At 49.6% G+C, this 18,771-nt stretch overlaps 1 protein-coding gene and 1 long non-coding RNA gene across 2 annotated transcripts; both read right to left on the bottom strand.

The window, feature by feature from the left end:
* Positions 1 to 1,117: 1,117 nt before the first annotated feature.
* Positions 1,118 to 7,970, bottom strand: LOC136303722 (keratin, type II cytoskeletal 4-like). Its single transcript, XM_066207310.1, has 9 exons — positions 7,425 to 7,970; positions 6,068 to 6,282; positions 4,960 to 5,020; positions 4,590 to 4,685; positions 3,675 to 3,839; positions 3,096 to 3,221; positions 2,313 to 2,533; positions 1,937 to 1,965; positions 1,118 to 1,821 (listed from the first exon to the last, which is right to left on the bottom strand). The coding sequence occupies exons 1-9, from the start codon at positions 7,968 to 7,970 to the stop codon at positions 1,409 to 1,411; spliced, it is 1,872 nt and encodes a 623-aa protein (XP_066063407.1). The 3' UTR covers positions 1,118 to 1,408.
* A 5,331-nt stretch (positions 7,971 to 13,301) lies between these two features.
* On the bottom strand, positions 13,302 to 17,354 carry LOC136303739 (uncharacterized). The gene is made up of 3 exons (XR_010724285.1): positions 17,291 to 17,354; positions 16,663 to 16,778; positions 13,302 to 13,837 (listed from the first exon to the last, which is right to left on the bottom strand). It is a non-coding gene; the product is annotated as an uncharacterized lncRNA (long non-coding RNA).
* Positions 17,355 to 18,771: the final 1,417 nt, after the last annotated feature.

Raw genomic sequence — 18,771 nt, 5'->3', positions numbered from 1 at the left:
GCAGAACTCTGGGAGCATTGGGACAACACTCAAACATCTGGTGAGATTTTTGGGGTGTCCTGTGCAGTGCCAGGACTGGGATTCCGTGATCCTTGTGGGTCCCTTCTCACCCACAATATTCCATGATTCTATGACACTCATAGGAAAAGGAGAGGATGGTGTGATTTCTCCTAAATCCCAGTTTCCTAAGATTGTGAGAGATTTTCCCTCCCTGGAGGGGCATGTCCAGCCATATCTCCAGACCCTGCTCTTTGTGTGAGTTCACACATTTTGAGAAAGGTGGGTGTTGAGGAAGAAGCCCCTGGTGCTGCATTTCGGGAAACTGAACTTTCCTTACTTTCTTCTAAAATCAACCCAGTGTCATGAGAGGGTTTCACGGGTGTGGTGTGGGATTATTTCCCTGTTACTCCCTGAGCTGGTTCTTACTGATTTCTTTAGACAAGGGCCTGGCTGCCTTTTGGTTCCATCTCCAGAGATTCCAGACACTGTGGGAGATCCCAAGCAAACTGCATATCCCACAGATGGTTAAATAACCTCCTTTCCAGACTTCCTTGTGGCCACACTAATCAGTGGATGGGATAAAGGTATGCAAAGGTGCTTCATAAGGAGAGCAGACAAAAACTTCTTGAAGCTCCAAACTCCACCCATTTGGAGACTCAGGTTTGAGGAAATTTCTATGATTTGCAATATCAGGGAGGGAAATAAAGCCCAGGCAGTGCAGCATGAATTATGCATGGAGTTTATTGAAGGTACAGCTGGAAAGTCTGGAGTAAGCGAAGGGTAATAACTCTGTTCACTTACACATTAAAAGCTTTAACTCCGTCTATTGCACACAGGAAAAACAACGCATGCATTTAACTACAGAAATATAAGGTGCTCGTTGGGGCATAATTAAAATTTGCTCTACCAAATACGGTGTAGCAACCTGGACCAATTTGCATAAACATTCCCTACCCTCTTGTAAACAGGAAAAATTGGATTTTCTGCTGTCATTAAAGAAGTTAAATTACAGCTGCAGCTTTGTCTCGGACAATTAAATTGTGGCTTCTCTCTCTGAAGTTGGGATGACCAAATTTTTCATCCTTTTGCAATAGCTGCATTAGGGAAAGAAAGTCTCTGCTGGAAAGGGGTCAAGCCGGGAAGGGTGGTTGAAAAGCCAAGATGATGTGTGGAGACAGGAATGGTCTCTGAAATGAAAATCTCACCTGGCTGAGGGGGGCAGGTGGGGGTTTCCCTCAAGAAAGACACCAGAGAGAGGGTGGGTTTTGTCAGGCAATGGGTTTAGGCAGAGCGATGTCCTAGCGCATGGTTGTGTGATCCCTGTGGCTGTCAGAGGGAGGGGGAATACTGTTTTTATTGCAGAAATGCTGATTATTATAAAATCTGCCGTGTCGGGCCCCGTCGGTCTCTACCGGGTCGTCCTGACCACACGCACGTTTGTGCTGAACCTGTTCCCGCAGACCCCCGGGGCCCCGGGGATGATCACGGGCCCGGGTCCGCACTGCTCCACGCCCGCGCACACCACGTTGCCTAGGTTGCCCAGGTTGCCCAGGTTGCCCAGGTTGCCCATCGCGGGGGCGCACTGGACCCCGTCCACCCCAGTGAGCACTTCTCTCCCCACGCAGCTGACCGCGCTTCTGGCCCCGAATCCTGCCCCGACCTTGGAGACACAATCCACGCTCCGGGTGCTGAACCCGGCGTTTCCGAAGGACGAGACCATGCCCAGCCCCGCGCCGGCTCCTCCAGTCTTGACGGTGCATTTGCCTCCAATTCCAGACAGGGATCGGCACTCCCCGACCGTGCCCCCGCCACTGACCACGGCTGCGGGACAAAACACAAGCTCGGTCATGCCCAGAGCAGCGAAAACCCGGCTCAAAAGGAGCGTTCCAAGCTTAAAAGGCTTAGAAGGAAATTAAGGTGGGGGTCATTAACTCACCTACGCTCACAGGGTTGCCGGTGCATATCCTGTCAAGGAAAGAAACATCTCAGAGGTGTATTTAGGGACATATTCCTCAAACTGACAGGCAAATAGAGCCCAGCCATCTGCCTCCTTAGAAACCTGACATGTCCTTTGGCTCTTTAGGTGCACGCTGCTGAGAGGTGCTTCTTCAAATTGCCCACCAAAGCACTGCAGGGTCGGATCCCTAATTCCACGGTCATGCTAATATCCCATCCTCTTTTTGGATGAGAGTGATCCCCTCTGCACCCAGTGGGAGGGAAAAGGGAGCCTGCTACCCTCTGCAGCCCTGGGTGCAGTATTTCTTTCCCCTCCCATTGCCTTTTGCTGACCATCCTGACAAAGCTGCTCCTACCTGCTCTCTTCTCCCTCCAGCAGTGTCCTGTAAGTGGCAATCTCAATGTCCAGGGCCAGCTTGACGTTGAGCAGCTCCTGGTAGTCCCTGAGCAGACAGGCCATCTTGTCTTTGGCCTGCTGCAGAGCTGTCTGCAGGTCAACCAGCTTCTGCCGGGCGTCCTTGAGGGCGCAGTCTCCCCGTTGCTCGGCATCACAGATGGCTGTCTGCAGGGCTGAGATCTGGGGACAGCCACAGGAGGACATTCCCATAAAGATTCAGTAAAGGAAAGGAAAGCCCATCCAATCCCATCTCCTACCATGGGCAGGGACACCTTCCACTACCCCAGGCTGATCCAAACCACATCCAACCTGGCCTTGGACACTTCCAGGCACAATCTCTCTGGGCAAGAAGGCAGCCAAGAGTGATATTAGGGGATATCTCCACAGCTTTGCTCATATGACCCCTTATTTCTCGGCCAGGAAGTGCCAGAGAGCCAAGATTTAGGCTGGATTTGTAGTGGCCAAGGTATTTGGGGTGAAGAGGATGGGATCTGTTGGCTGCAACCTGGTGGGAGCCCACAGCAAACACTTATTCTGGTACCGCCAAACCAACACACTTCTTATTTGCCAAGTGAGAAATAAATCTGCTTTTTTTTTCTAAGCAGGAACAGCAGATGAGAAGTTAAAATAGATCTAATCTGGGGCAGGGGGTTCTTTGCAGATCCACAGGGTGGGAGATGGTAGGATAATGCCCTTTGATAGAGGAGCTGCACTCCCAGGTGGATCCATCCCTTGGTCCTACCTGTTTCTTCACGTTGTCCGACTCACACTGCAGTTTCTGTATCATCCTGTTGAGCTCGGCAATCTCACTCTGGTTGTTCCTCAGGTCATCACAGAACTTGCCCCGGCTGCTGTGGAGTTCCTCCAGCTGTTGCACAGGAATAGGATGATGTCAATGCACCCAAATCGCCCCTTCCCAGGGCCCCCTACCTTCCTGGGAAGATGGAAATCTCTGGAGCTGCACCAAGGTTGGTGTACCCAGGCCACCACCCAGACAAGGCCTCAGCCTGGACAAGGCGAGAGTCTCAGATGAATCCTGGCCTTGCTGATCTTTCCCAGCCTTGGGGTTCAATGATTTGCCCTTTGGGAAGTCAAGATGCTCCTCAGGGTGCACAAAGGGGGCATCTCTGAACGCTCTGATCTGCTCTGCTTGCACTGAAATGTCTCAAACCACAATTTTAAGGTTGGTTTGGGTTTTTTTGGTACAACTTTCTTAAGCAAACTTAAGCTAATACACAATGTGAGGTGGGTTAAAGTTGCATCATGAAGGATAGGAATGGTCTCAGAAATGATCTGTCACGGAAATTCATGGAATACTCACTCTGGTTTGGTAGAAAGCCTCCACCTCAGCCTTGCTCTTCTGGGCAATCTCCTCGTAGCAGCACTCCACACTTTTGATGATGCCCTCCATGTCCAGGTCCCGGCTGTTGTCCATTTGCACGATGACAGAGGTGTCACACAGCTGACAGTCCAGCTGAGCCCTCTCCTGCAGGACCAGAGCATCAGTTCCATTCCCTCAGCCAGCCCCAGCCAGGCCAGCAGCAACGCCTGCAAGGGGGATCTGGTTGGAGGAGGCTCTCCCCTGAACTTCCAACGTGAGGTTCTCCAGCTGGGCTACTCATGTCCAGCAAGACCTGGCATCTGGCACCTCTTTTGGTGGCATAACATGGGATGGCTGTGTGCATTTCCCTAAGGCAGGGCAGGGAATCCTGGTGGAGCAACCCACTTGCATTCCTGGCTCTGCCAGTGCTTTCCTGGACTGGGAATCCTTTGGGTGTGAGTTCTTTGGGTCCCACTGACCCCGACTGAGGGGGTTTAGCTCAAAAAAGTGTCAATGTAAAGTGTCCCCTGTGTGTTTTGTTAAAAACTTGTGGAGTTTTAGACAGAAGTGTTATTTTCATTAAAATACTTTGACTAATGTAAAAAAAAATCAATTGCTAGAAATATTTGACGAGCGCAGGGATGGTTTGGATTAGAATTTGTGAGGTTTTCAGGTGAAAGATCCCTCCCCTTCTGGGCAGCAGTGTAGGAGACAACCAAGACCCTCTTTGCATTCCCTAAGTAGGTGTGACAGCATTGTTATCAAATACATCTAAAAGACATACAGTTCTGGGCTGCAGTTCCAGGATTTTCAGAAAAGACAACTTTCCTTGCACTCTTGGTGTAAGACTCGGATGGGGCGGGCAGGAGATGATGATCTGCTCCCCAGGGAGCAGATTGGGTCAGGAGCCCTTACCTCGGCATAGATGCACTTCAGGAACTCCAGCTGCTGCCGCAGGAGACCCACCCTCACCTCCAGCTCCTCCTTGGTCAGGTAGAGACAATCCACATCCTGGAGAGATACCAGGAATTTGGTGAAAAGAGGTGAAGGAATGACTGTGGCAAATCCCAGGATTTCTTTAGATTTGGAGGAAACCCCATTATTTCCAACCCTTAGTGCTATGTAGGTTTGGGCTGCATGTGCTGAAAACTTCAGAGAGGCCCTCCAGATTCCTTGGATTGCCTCATTTTTGGGGCATCAGGCTGTGCCATGGTGCCAGGACTGCCTACTTTTCCCACTGACCCCACGCCCAGGGTTTTCCCACCCTCAGCTGGTCCTGACTCACCTTCTTGAGCACCACAAACTCATTCTCCGCTGCTGTGCGCTTGTTGATCTCATCTTCGTACCTGTAGGAAAGTGGAGTGGGGGGATGCTGAGCCCCGGGGGTCCCATCTCCATCACCCAACCATCCAGTGCAGACCATGGGAAATGAGATTTCACTTTGCACCTTATTTTTCATCATTAGTTTTGCTTCATTGCTATTTCTTACCCACTCACTGGGCTTTACTCAGAAGTTTTAGCCACAGCAGTGGTTTGGGTGGCTGGAGTCAGAGGACACAAAATCCAGCCAAACCACCAGCAACTCCAACAAAATCCAGCTGGAGGCTTGGATTGCTACTTCCAGACTTTTTGCTTTGTGAGATGTTTTTCCAGAGCATCCAGGACTCTTCTCAGAGTGTTTATGGGGAGACCGTGGCCAAAATACCTCAGGGGAAGGTCAGGAGCTTGAGCAACCTGTGAAACTACAGGATGCAATAGGTAGCACAGTCAGGGCATAATAACTCAGTAATTGGGACCTGCAAGAACTTTCACAAGATATTGTGAGTTGGACCCTCTCGGTGGTGGCTCAGCAAGAAAAAACACCTGAGTTGATGAACTCTGGGGAAAGTTGATCCAGTGACCTCATTTATGGCTTAGCAGAGCACATGGGGAGATATTAGGGAGTATCTGCAGCTTAGATTGAAAAAAAACAAATCCCACATTCCCTCTGGGAAGAGAGAATGAATCCCAACATGATGTGGGTAAAAAGTGGGGTGGAGGAAATTGGCTGAGGGTTGTTTGTTTTGTGGGAATGGATGGCACTGGAGAAGACACAGGAACAGGTGATGGGAGAGATTTGATATGGCAAGCTATAGGGGTACGCAGGAGGCAGAGGAAGAGTGTTTCCTATCCTGCTCCATAAGGAACCTGGGCTTGAAGAGTCTCCCAGTCCCTCAGAAGCATCTCCAGTGCAGCACTGGATGCCCACTGCAGGAAATTCTCCCAGTGCTGCAGTGACTTGCCCTGTGCCCCAGTTTATTGATCCATCCAGTGCAATTTCCTTGGATTCACACACAGGAACACCACCCAGGCCAACAACGTCTGGTTCTGCAGCTTCCCTGTATGTGACTTACTTGCACTTGAACTCCTGAACCAGGTCGCGCAGGCACCGCTCCTCATTCTCCAGCCGCTCACGCTCCCCCAGCACACACTCCAGCTGCTTCCTCAGGTTGCAAATGAAGTTCTCAAACACAGGTTCCAGGTTTCTCCGGGACGCTGGGAGCACATACTGCTGCAGCAGCTCCCACTTGGTGGTCAGCACCTTGTTCTGCTGCTCCAGCAGCCGCACCTGGGCAGGGAAGAGAGGGGAGAGTCAGGATCTCCTGTCCCAGGGCTTCTGCACTTCCCAAAGGGAAAAGTGAAAATCAAATCAGAATTGCAAATGGTCAGGTGCTGCTGTCTCAGGGGGTTGAGTGGGACCAGCATCTTCTCTGAGCTAAACTGGCCCCACCCAGCACTCGAATCTCAGGCTGAGCAACACCAATGCCTTCACACTGTGTTGAGGCCAAGCCTGGGTTCAACCGATGCTGGCTCAGCCAAACACCTCCCCTCCTCCCCACGAACTGGATCCTCTGCCTCCCGATGGGCCCAGGGCAGTAACAAGCCTTTCTCAGCACTAAAAGCTCCTTCCAGGACCTAATTTGAATGTATCAGATTTAAACTGCAGTCGTGGATACTTATCATGCATTTCTGCTTCTAGATTAAAGGGCTCTCTAGGAGCTTGATGGGTCATGAATAAGTCATTTTACAAATGGGAAGAAGCAGGAGTTGCTGCTTCTAGGTGGATTCAGTTTTTCCAGTTGCAGAACAACTCTCCAGGAAAATCAAGATCAGATCAGAAAGAGCAGATTTTCTTTGCTGTTTGAAAAATTCTTTCCCATAACAGCTCTCTAAACAGTTATGAAAACCCTTAAATGTAGCCAAGAAAACAATGACAAATTACATCTTTTTAGGAAATCACCAAATCATTTCATTCACAGAGCAGAGGGAGAGAGAAATTAAAATTGTTCCTCCCATTTTAGTTAAATTCATCCTTCCACATCAGCTTCATGAAACACAAACTATTTTAAGAATGCAGAAGTCCTTTGGAGTTTATAGATTTGTGAGAACAACATCAGATTATACACTTGAAATGAAATTTCCTATCCTTCTGTGTCTTCACCTCATCACTCACAGGCTTGGATTTACTATATCCCTAGAGCTGCACCTGACTGAGCTCTTTAGCAGGTTGGTGACCATCCAAAGATACAACACTGGTGGTGTCGCCTTGGTGCAAGGCTTAAATCCAGAAGGTCTCCAGGGCAGGACCACCATGGCTCATCAGAAATGTTTAAATACTGGGGCACCAGGACAAATACCTCTCCATGTTGTCACTGGGGACACGCGCCCTTCGAAGCCGAGGGACATGGGGCAGGGAAAGTGGGGTCTCACCTTGTCGATGAAACAGGCAAACTGGTTGTTGAGGTTCTTGATCTGCTCCTTCTCATGGGTCCGCACTTGGCACTCCTCAGGGTCCACGCCCACACACAGGGGCTTGAGGAGCTCTGGGTGGATGCTGACGCCACGAATCCCCTCGGACCTCCCTCCGCCGAGGCCGATGCCGATGCCAGCGCCGTAGCCCCCCATGGCCACGCCGTCTCCCAGGCCTCTGTAGCTGCCCAGGCCCCCGAAGCTCGCACAGTTCCCAAAGCCCACGACGGTGCCAAAGCGGCCCCCGCCGTAGGCGACGCCGCAGCGCCCGACGCCGGCATTGCCATAGACGCCACTGCGGCAGCTCCCACCGAAGGAAATCCTTTGCCCTCTGCCCAGGTCACAGACACTGCGGCTGCTGAAGCCACCGATCCCACACCTCCGTCCCACGGTCTGGCACACGGAGGCTGAGCTGCTGTTGGCCCTGCCTAGGCCGCAGACAGCAGATGCCGAGGAAAAGCCTCGTCTTCCCAGGATGGAGCCAGAGGTGTAGCACTGTCGGCTCATGGTGGCTGGGGTGGGCGGGCGGTGATGGCGACGCGGAGGAGCAAGACAGGAGCAGAAACTGGAAGAAGGAGATCTCCTTTAGCTCCTCTGAGGCAGAGCCCTTCTCCTTATATACATTTCAGGAGGTGCCTCAGATGCAAAAATTTAATTTATCCACTGGGTTTGGCCTGCCTGGCAGCAAGGAATGGCTTCCAACATTTTAAACCCACAGCAAACACTTCTATCTCATATGAAATAATGTGGAAATTAAAATAAACTGCTTTGCTTGCAAGCTTCAGTTTCAGGACTTATATTTTACTTAATTAATCTGCTTCCTTATTGTGTAATTATAGTTTAGCAAAATAATTCAAGGGGTTTTTATTCATGGCTTGTTTACGGTTTGGTTTCACCACAGCGTTTAATTACGTTTCAGGACCTCCTGCAAAATGTCATGGGGATGCCGCCCCTTTCAGGGTCCGTGGCAAGCTCCGGGCGGGCTCTTGAGCAACGACCACTGGTGACAGGGAAAGGGAAGGCGGATCCATCCCAGCTCAGCACTGACGTTATTGGGAGTGTTCTCGTAAGCATTTATTCCTTCCTCCTGTGGGCATGGCTGTGGCTCTTGGAGAGAATTTGGGTGCTGACCAGCAGGATGGGGTTGGTGGCTTCTGTATTCGTGGAGCAGGAACCACGTGAGGTGGTACTGAGGATGAGTTTGGTCATGGGGAGGGGTGCTCTGGGAAACTGGGGATTCACAGAATCTTGGAGTCATGGAATGATGGCTCGGAAGGGACCTTAAGGCTTATCTCATTCCACCCTCTGCTGTGAGCAGGGACACCTGCCTCTATGCCAGGTTGTTGTAAGCCTCATCCAACCTGGCCTTGCTCACTTCCAGGGAAGGGGCAGCCACAGCTTCTCTGGACAACCCAAGGCTTTCACTGGGCCTTAGAATACCTGAAATTGAAGTTAAGGGGCTTCTGGGATATGACAGTGATTTATTACTCAGTTATGTGCCCAGGGAAGAGGCTAAATTTCAAACAAGGGTGTGATGGGACGAGGACACACAGCAGATTCACCTGAATGGGAGAAGTAACAAAGACGAGAAGTGTTACAAGCAGGTTGAGAAATGTCGGCTGGAGTGAAGGTTTTGCCTGGTCATTCCTTGACACACCTTTTTGACATTAAATCCCTCCAGTAGTATCTGGTAATGAGAAGGCATTGTCCCCTCTTAATTGAAATTCTTAAGAAGATTTTTCAATTTTCTTGGAAACAAATGAAGTTCCTTTTTTGCCTTAAAAAGGGGGTCTAATCACAGAAACACAAAGGACTGCAGAACTTGCCCTGAGAAATCTTTACATCTTTGCTGGGGCAAAATTAACGGGTTCTGGGAGGACTCAGTGCCGCTGTCAGTGTGAAATGCAGTTAAAATTAAAAGCCAGGAAAAAGAATCAGGATATTTAGAATATTTCCTGGAAGGGTCTTTCCTTTTAATGGACTGAAATGAAAAAAATACTATATTTAATTATAACCATGTAGTAGTTCCATTATAGTTATGTTGGTCTGAGTATATTGGAATGCACATCTTGCAATGAGATGTACTTTCATAGAATCATGGAACGGTTTGGGTTGGAAGGGACCATAACACTCAGCTCATTCCAACCCTGTGTTGTGGCCAGGAACACTTTTCACTATCCCAGATTACTCTCATTCACAGATAGTTGAAGAAATCAAATGAGCTTTTGGGCATCACATCCTTCGTGTTGCTTCAAGGTAACCCAAGCACTAGGACCTCTTGCATGCAAGTGAAAAAAGAAGAAATATTTTAGAAATTAGTTCTATTTTGAGCCAAAGTGTTGATGCAATCCCTAGAGAAGACACTGGGTGTGTGGTCTGAAGCCAAACATGGAGCACTGCCTGAGGACAGGGCGTTCATGGATAGGACAAAACATCACTGAGCCCTTAGGGAGGTCCAGACATGACCTTCATGAACTTTTTTAGGCTGGCACAACCACGGGCAAGCTGCAAACAGGGAGAAGCCAGGCTCTAGTCCTGCTTTCCATGTGGCTCAGCCCTTCACGGCTGCGGGATTGGGAGCAGCTGCTGCTCCGAGCTCTGCTGCCCAGCAGGACCACAGAGACACTGCATCTCCTCTTCATGGCAAGAAGGACACGGCCCTTTTCCCCTGAGGACGACAACTTTCCAGTTTTTCCAGCTGTGAGAAATCTGCATCTGGCTGGGGTTAGGTCCCAGTTATTCCCTGTATCTCTGCTCAGCCACTGTGGAGTGCCTTGTGCCACATGAGTGACACACGTTTCAGGGCTGTAGACCCTCCAAACCCCTGGTTTTGTTGGAAAACAGGAAAAATGCTGCTCATGGGACAACCACCCTCCACCAGCTGCAAGCCCTGCTATCCCTTCGGGTGTATGAAGAGTTCTCGGGCTGTTCCTCCACAACAAACCTGATATTCAACCTCTGGCTCCTGCTCCTGTCCCTATGAAGTGGCTTTTCCAGGTGCCCAGCCTTGCACATCAGAGGAAGTCAGTCCAGGGCAGTGCCTGTGGTTTGCAGCTGCTGAGCTTTCACAAAGCTGGTTCGGAGTCACATGGTGGAGGTTCCACCAACTTCAAAGCAGGAAGGATTCCGATGGGATTTGGGCTTCCTGGGAGAAGGGCTGCAATGGCTTTCATGCACAGGTCATCTTCCTTGAGACCTTTTCATGTGTCCTCACTTTGTCCTGGCTGGTTGGGGGTGAGATGGTGTTGGCAGAGAGGGATGAACCTTCCTCTTTCCAAGGAGGATATGAAACTGCTTCTCTCAGGGATTCATGTTTGATTTAAACTTGCAGCTTCCACCCAGGTTTACAGGGGAAAACCCTGAGCTGCTTGGCCCTAAACATTCCTTGAGCTGTGGTGGCTTTCATGAGACTTTAAGACCTTTGAGATTTACAGGTACCCAGATAAATTCATTCTGCTTAAGCACCTACTAAACTGGGACCTGCTAAGCCAACCCTGCAGACAGGGAGAGCCTGGGGGTGTTTCCAACCTCTTGTTGGGATTCTGGCTGGGAAAACCACCCAACAGCCTCCCGAGTCTGCTTTGTCCTAGTGAGAAAAGCACTTTTTAAGACCCTCTCCTCAAAAAACAGAGCTGTCAGGGCCTGGTGGTGGTGGTGCGCTCCCTCCCTCCCTGCAGGCTGGGCAGTTTTTGTGGCTCCCTGCGGAAGGGGCACAAAGTCACCATTAAAAGGGTTAATGAGGCCCCCGGGACACCTCCCACTGGTTTTGCTAGTCCTGCTCTCCAAAGGTGGCTGTTCCCAATCTCTTAAATGCAGCTTGATTCGTCTCCCACATCAAAGCAGACAGGGATTAGTGGGGACTGGGGTAGAGATGATGGTCTGAAAATGGGAACCAGTAACCTTGCTCCACAGCCGCTCCTCACCCTCAGCCTGGATCGTCCCAGTCCATTTATGCTGCTTTGGGGCAAAGAGATGGAAAAGATAATTCCTGAGGTTCCTTCCAGGCTGTTCCATTATTCCTGCCCATATGTACTGCTTGCATTTGAGGTGCTTCCAGGTATGACCTTCCCAAAACTACTCCCTTCCTTCTGCTGGACTGTGGGTGAACCATGTGGTCCCATCACCAGTGGGGTGTTGTGACAGTCTGTTCAGAGAGCAAAATGAGCAAATGGGACCCAACTGTGTTCCCTGGAAGCCAGGAGGGACAACACCTCCTCGGGGCACCAGGGCAGGCCAGCCAGCCTGCTTTGCTCTGGGCTGAGGCAGCCTCACCTCCATTTGGGGGACAGATTCGGGTGCCACAACATAAGGAAGACCTAAAGATGTTGGAGAGGGTCCAAAGGAGGGACAAGGGGATGGGGAAAGGTCTGGAGGGGCCACACAAAGTCAGTCTGGAGGAGACTGAGGGAAGACTCATCAGGGGCTGCATCTTCATCTCAAGGAGCAGCTCCAATCTCTGCTCTCTGTGGGACAGGACCCAGGGAACAGCTGTGTCAGGAGGGTTAGGTTGGATATTGGGAAAAGGTTCTGCCTACAGAGGGTGGTCAGGCACTGAACAAGTTCCCTAGGGAATGCTCACAGGCCCAAGAGCTCCAGGAGCCTTTGGACAGTGCTCTCAGGCACATGATTTTTGGGATTTTCGGCATGTCTTGTACAGATGATTTGGGTGTGTCCTTTCCAACTCAGACTATTCCATGTTTCTATAAAATATCCCTCCTCAAGGTGACGTCTTATGTGAGGAACACACGGAGCCATCTTTTGCAAGAGACAAAGTGGTTTTGTGCCAACCACCACAAGTGTCCACCCCTTTTTTTTGTAATGTTCCTCTTTTGCATAGGAATTTGTGAGGCGTTTTGACATCATCCACAGGCAACCTGGTGCCAGTGCTCAGGGCTAAGGGACCCCAAGGGTTCTAAGTAATGGGGTGGGATCAGAGTGGTGGTGTCAGGATGAAAGCAGAGCAGCCGGGAAGGAGCACTGGAGGGAGTCACCCTGTGGAGACAGAGCCCCCCAAGGGCACAAGGTGTCCACTGGAAGAGTTTTTTGTGGAGTGGTTAGCAAAAAATCTCCCATGGGGAGTGCATCAGATTTGGAGGTGGGAAATAGGGCTGTGCTGTTTCACAGGATAGTTGTCTCGTCTCTTCTATGGTACAGATGGTTTTACTGAAAACGTGTTCCTTCATGCACAGAGTGCACTGGGGACTCTGGAGATGCCTTCCAGCAGCTGAGTGAAAGGGGAGAGTGTGGGAGGAGGGAAATTCAGCCTCAGAATTTCAACTAGTTCCCATCGATATGTCTGGAAATCTGTCTGTGTGTCACACCAGTATCTGCAGTACCATAGGGAGGAGCTGCTCAGTGAGCAAGTGCTTGATATAACAGAGTTAATTTTGCAAACTTTTATTTTAGAGTTTTCTTTAAAGCAAAAGTGAAGTGGAGATGATGCACAAAGATTTCATGCTGTTTGCTGGCAGCAGAGCAGAGAACACTGAGATTTTATCAGCCAAACGATCTCTGTGTTGAATTTAAAAGTGAAGAAGGACAAGGAGAGGAGAGACATTGGTTAGACAGCAAAGCCTCCCACAAGCCATGTAAAAACAACTTGGCAGGTGAGATCACCAGTAAATAAAAACACTTTTTGCACAGGAGTCGTTTACCTAAATTCAGCTGCCCAAAAACCAGATATCATGTTGAAGAGACAGACCCTGAATAGCCAATGAGAGAACTTGGAATCATCAAGGAAAAGATTGTTTTCTAAAGCTACCATTGCAGGAGAACCTGGAGACAGGAGTCAGCAGGGCCCGGGGAGGGTGATCCCAGAGCAGAAGTTCTTATCTGTCCACAGCTGCCCCAGCAAAATAAAGGAACAAATTCGAAGCAGGAGAAATACCAATGGTGTGGTGAGCACCTATTCATTAAACTTCCCAGATGGACACTCAGATTAAGGAGATGACAGAAGGCTGAGCTTCTGGAGGCTGTACCTATTACCCTAATGAAAGGCTGAAGTCACTTTTGTGATTCGTTTTGTCACCAGCAGGCAGAAAACCTTGGTGTGTCACCCCAGCGGTGGCAGCTCACTGTTTGTGCTGTGTATGATGGTTTCTCCACTGAAATAGGTGGAGATAAAGGCAGGGTTTGTCCTGGAGGAGTTGGCAAGCACCTCCATTGCAGACCTAATGCTCAGGAACACCTGCTCCAACGTCCCCTAAAGCCCCAGTGCCTCGGAGCAGCCAGATGGAACGTTGGGCTTCACGCTCTTTATTTCCCTGGCTCAGCAAAGCCTGCAGGGTTGGAACCTTCATTTCCAGAGATTAACACCCTGAATTGCCACAAAACCACATGTTCCTGGAGATAGAGCAAAGCAGCAGTCAGGGCACCTGTGGAGTGATGAGAAAGGTCATCATAGAACCACGGGATGGTTTGGGCTGGAAGGAACCTTAAAACTCATCTCATTCTGCTGCGTGCCATGGGCAGGGACACGTTCCACTATCCCAGGTTCCTCTAAGCCTCGTCCAGCTTGGCCTTGGACACTTCCAGGGAAGGGCCAGCCACCCCTTCCTTCGAAGGTGCAACATCATGCTTTGATTTCGTTGTTTGTGATGGTGATTCCTTCACCGCTTGACCTAAATCTCCTGTTGTGGAAACTCTTCTTTCATGGCCAGAGATGTGTCCATAGTATCTTTGAAATCCACCTGGGCCCCTCTCAACATCCATTGGCACCAGGCTTGGGAACTTGGGCTGCAAGAAAACCCAGCACTGAGTGACTGGGGAAGAAAGCCAAGAAACAGCACAGAGCAATGGGAATGGAAAATCCTCCCGTGAATCGTGTCCTGGGCTGAGATCCCAGAGTGGGCAGCAGGTGAGGGGGGGCTCTGCCACTGTGCCCTGCTCAGGTGAGACCCCACCTGCAGAGCTACTCCAGCTCTGGGGCCCAGCACAGACAGGACATGGAGCTGCTGGAGGCAGTCCAGGGGAGGCCATGGAGATGATTAAAGGGTTGGAGCAGCTGCTGTGAGGAAAGGCTGAAAGAATTGGGATTGTTCAGCCTGGGGAAGAGAAGGCTCTAGGGTGACCTAATTGTGGTCATTCAGTGCCTGAAGGATACACCAAGAAACATATGGAGAGACATTCCAAAGGCCTGGAGTGCCAGGACAAGGGGGAATGGCTTCCCACTGGCAGAGGCGAGGGTTTGAGAAGAAATTCCTCCCTGTGAGGGTCCAAGGCCAGGCTGGATGGGGCTTGGAGCAGCCTGGGATAGTGGAAAGTGTCCCTGCCCATGGCAGGGGTGGCATTAGATGATCTTTCAGGTTCCTTCCAACTCACCCCATTCCATGAATCTCTATTTCCTGCCAACAGGACTCTATGGCCATGCTCTGTTGGAGGATCAAAGAAAGCACATTAGGTAAACCTACACTTTTCTGGGCAAACTGTGCTGAGCGGGATCTTAGAAATTCACATTTTCATTTCCAGCTCAGCACCTGGGTGATCCCAAGTGATTCGGGCTCCCTCTTCCCCCTCGGCTTGGCAGGACAGACACACTGAGGACACTCTCTGAGGGAACTCCAGGGCAATTTCTCAGGGCAACAAACACACATCGATGTTTGGCCTTGTTATTCCCTTTGTTCTTGTTATTTTGTGGTTGAATTTTCTCCCTTAATATCCCATGGGGAAATCCACCTGCTGGGCACTGCGTGTGATCCCAGGGAGTGTGAAGCACCTGCGTCTCTTGTTCCCTATGCGGAATGGTTTGCATGTGGAAATCTCAATGATCCAATGCCAGCTTGGTGTTCAAGGCATCCCAATAATTGCACCCCTGGTATTCCAAGCTCCTCCTTGGCTTCACCTGGAGATCATTTCATGTTGTTTTTTTTTTCCCTCCCAGGCATTTTTGCAATGCTGTCACTGCTCAGCTCAGCCTTCCTGATCCTGTCTGCAGCCAGGCTGCTCCCAAAGCATAGACAGGAGGCTTTACTTTCCCTTTAATTACTGAGCATGACAACTGTGCCTTCCTCAGCCTCATTTCATTAAGAGCTGACAAACACCCTGGGCTGTCCCCAAAACGTCACTGCCTCTTTGAGCAACTCCTTTCAAGTCACTCCAAGAGTTCATGATAAAGGGGACTAGTCGCTTCTGAGATTGCCATTGGGTTTGGGAAAAGTGCCTGTCACCCCGCGGGGTTTAGCACCTCCTTCCCACCCAAACCCTCATCACTGTCACACACAGAGCTCTGCAGGGCAGGCTGTTGGCCCCCACTCTGAATCCAGAGGTCTTGGATGCAGAGTTCACTCCTTTGCCCTGAATCCTCATTCTTTGACCCTAAAACTGAACAAGAACCTTAAAATCTGAAAGGTTTTTATCTTTTCCCTTCTTTTCCTTACTTTATTCACATAGTATCTGCCAATTAAAATTTTGTCATACAAAACAGCCCATTTCAAGGCAGCTGACAGAGCTCCTGTTTAATTCCTTATTCCAGGTCAACATCTGGGCTCCTCCAGAGCTGGAAGTGCTCTTGTGCAATAATATTCAGTAGCTGATTCCTCCTTCCTTTATGGTTCAAAGCTTTGTAGCCTGCTCTGGGCTGTGCTCTGGGATTTCTGACAGGGCCTGTATCCCAAAAAAAAGTCCATTTTTACAGCAATGGAGGCGTCACAAACCTTGTTCCTAAAGGTTGTAGAAAAACTGCTGTCCGGAGTTAATCACCCTCATTTGCATCACTTTTGGGGAAATGCAGAGCTAATTATCTAATGGGAGTGTCCATCCTGCAGCTACAGCCCAGACTAGGGTCATTCACCACAGAAGAAAACACCAAAGCTTCCTTTAATCCTGGAAATGAATAAATCCCCCTAATGAGCTGGGCCATGGCCAGGGAGTGCTGGGTGGAGACAGAGGATTCCCCACCTGAACCCCGAAGAATATTGGTGATTTTTTGTTCCCATATAGAACCAGCCCATAAACCTGGGTGCTCAACACAGCCCAGCTCTTTCACCACCGAACTAGGCTGTGCTGAACACAAGGGAGTTTCAAGGAAAAAAGCAAATCCAACCTGCATTTCCCTGTAGACAGAAAAGGAGGGATTTCTGGTCTTCAAACACATCTCAGCAATCCCAGTTCCTGTCTCCCTCAGCCCACCCTGCCCCACGGCGCTCTTGCGGCACCATCCAGCTCCCAGAGATGGTGCAGGACCAGTGACACTGGTTCACACCTGGCTGCTTTGCATAGCTGGTTGGGGCTTGGGTTCCTTTCTTTTCTTCTGAGCAGATTTGTGGAGGGTGTTGTCTGTGGTCAGGAGCTTCCTCAAACCACCTCAATGACACAGACCTGGAAAAAGTGGAGAGGAACAATCACAGAATCACAGAATATTCTCAGTTGGAAGGGATTTGAGGATCACCAAGTCCAGCTTTTACAGAGATAAATCTGCTTGTCTGTCTTCTAGGAAGAGCAAATCTCCTGAGAAGGTTTCATGGTTGTAGTAAAGAAACCTTGAACCCCTTAAAATTAGGTCAGAATTTACCCAGATGTTTGGTTTGGACACCAAAGAAATAGGTCCAGTGTTCCCCATTTTCCAAGGCTGAAGAATCCAAGAAAAATTGGAATTCCCACTAAAACCAGCTTAAAAGGGAAGCTGTGTTAAGAAGAGAAAAAACCCAGCATGATCTCACTTTGCTTTATCCAAGGAGGTGGAGAATCTGCCACACATGCTAAGCCTGGACCACAGACCTGGAACATCTTTGTCCTGCCCTGATCCACCCCTTCACAACTCAGATCTCTAACCAAAGCCTTCCCCCTCCCTCCCGTTAGTAACACTGACCACATCACAGGGAACAACTTACTTTGGAATAAAGCGTGGATTGTGGAGCCATCTGACTGCAAGGAGTGAGTGCTGGCAGGAGGAACTAATTAGGGACTAATTTCTTACCTGTCTTTATCTACAATCTGCTCTGTTGCAGGTTCTTTGGATCTTGTTTGTTCCCACCCTCCTGGGGCTGCAGGGCTGAAAATCCAACCTTGGATTTCCCATCAGCGCAGCTACAAGTCCCCCATGAGGGAGCAATGGATGTAGTAAATGGTGCGTTCGGTAAGTAATAGAAAGCAATGCCTCAGGAGAAGAGACATCTCATTTGGGGTCAGAAAGGGGAAATAAAACCACTGGACTTCCCAGGAGCTGGATACAGACTGACAATTGAATAGCTGAAAACAAAGAAGCCCAGATTCTTCCTGATAATCATTCCCTGGGTAAAAGACGCCATAAATCTGCATCTGCTTCACAGAATCCCGGAATCACTGAGGCTGGAAAAGCCTTCCAGGACCATCGAGTCCAATCTGTGACCAATCCCCACCTGGTCACCCACACCAGGGCTAGGAATGCCATGTCCAGTCATTCCTTGGACACCTCCAGGGATGGGAACTCACCAGTCAGCTTCTGTCCTCCAGGAACTTCTGAGGCATTTAAATCTTTTGGCTAACACTAAAATCAAAAGCTGAAATGGCACAAGTTGTTTTGGTTTAAAGTGGGATATTCCAAGTCAAATCACTGCGATGTGACTGGGGACTTCCCAGTTTTACTCTGTAAGGAATCAACCATGGAGTAAAACAAAAATCCCACTCCTACCTTGTCAGCAAAGGAGGCAGATTTGCTCCTGAGATTTCTATCTCTCTCTCATCGTCCCAGGTGACTCATCCCCAGACCTCTGCTCATGCTCTGGCTATTTCATTGTTCACAGAGTGAGAGCAAATAGGATCACCATGACCAGTATTCATCCTCCAACTCCTTTGCTGCCAGAACCCCAAATCTCTGCACTCCTCAGATTCTGAGATTGTTAAAGCCAAGCCTAAGGCACAAACGTCCTCCCCTCATGTCCCTCTCCCCTCCTCCTGATGTGCTCCACCACTACCATCTCCACAGAGGCCAAAGAGGGTTCTTGTTCCAGTAAATTTGATCCAATTTTTGCTGTTGCTGTTGATTCAAAGGCTGGACAACTTTGGTTTTCCCTTTTCTGCTGCTCCTGAGCTAAAAGGCTTGAAAAACTCCTCATTCAATGCCAAAGTGCAGAGGTTCAGCATCTTTATCTTATTCCAGGTCAGTAGAGAAGGAAGGGACAGAGAGGCCAGGGGAAGAGCCTATCTAGTGGCAGAGTTAAGAAAATATTCCTTGTCTTGGATTCCTTATCCAGGTTGGATGGAAGAAATGTCTCTTGAACCTGCCTGGTTTTGTTTGGCTTGTGGTGGTTGGTGTCAGCTTTTGACATAAAAAAACTTTTTGGTAACTCTTACACACGGGGAATAATGAACAAGTGGAAAAGCTTAAATGACA

The sequence above is a fragment of the Chamaea fasciata genome, unplaced genomic scaffold, assembly GCF_029207755.1.
Source record: "Chamaea fasciata isolate MVZ Bird 193981 ecotype frontalis unplaced genomic scaffold, bChaFas1.0.hap1 SCAF_41, whole genome shotgun sequence".
Lineage (NCBI taxonomy): Eukaryota > Metazoa > Chordata > Aves > Passeriformes > Sylviidae > Chamaea > Chamaea fasciata.
Note: the sequence above shows the minus strand (reverse complement) of the source record. Positions and strands in the feature narration are given on the sequence as shown.

Excerpts from the sequence above, each read along its gene's own strand:
- LOC136303722 (XM_066207310.1), bottom strand. The coding sequence starts at position 7,970 with ATGAGCCGACAGTGCTACACCTCTGGCTCCATCCTGGGAAGACGAGGC. Across the intron at positions 5,021-6,067 it reads GTTCAGGAGTTCAAGTGCAA|GTACGAAGATGAGATCAACA; the intron begins GTAAGTCACATA and ends ACTTTCCTACAG. Across the intron at positions 3,840-4,589 it reads TGAAGTGCATCTATGCCGAG|GAGAGGGCTCAGCTGGACTG; the intron begins GTAAGGGCTCCT and ends CTGGTCCTGCAG.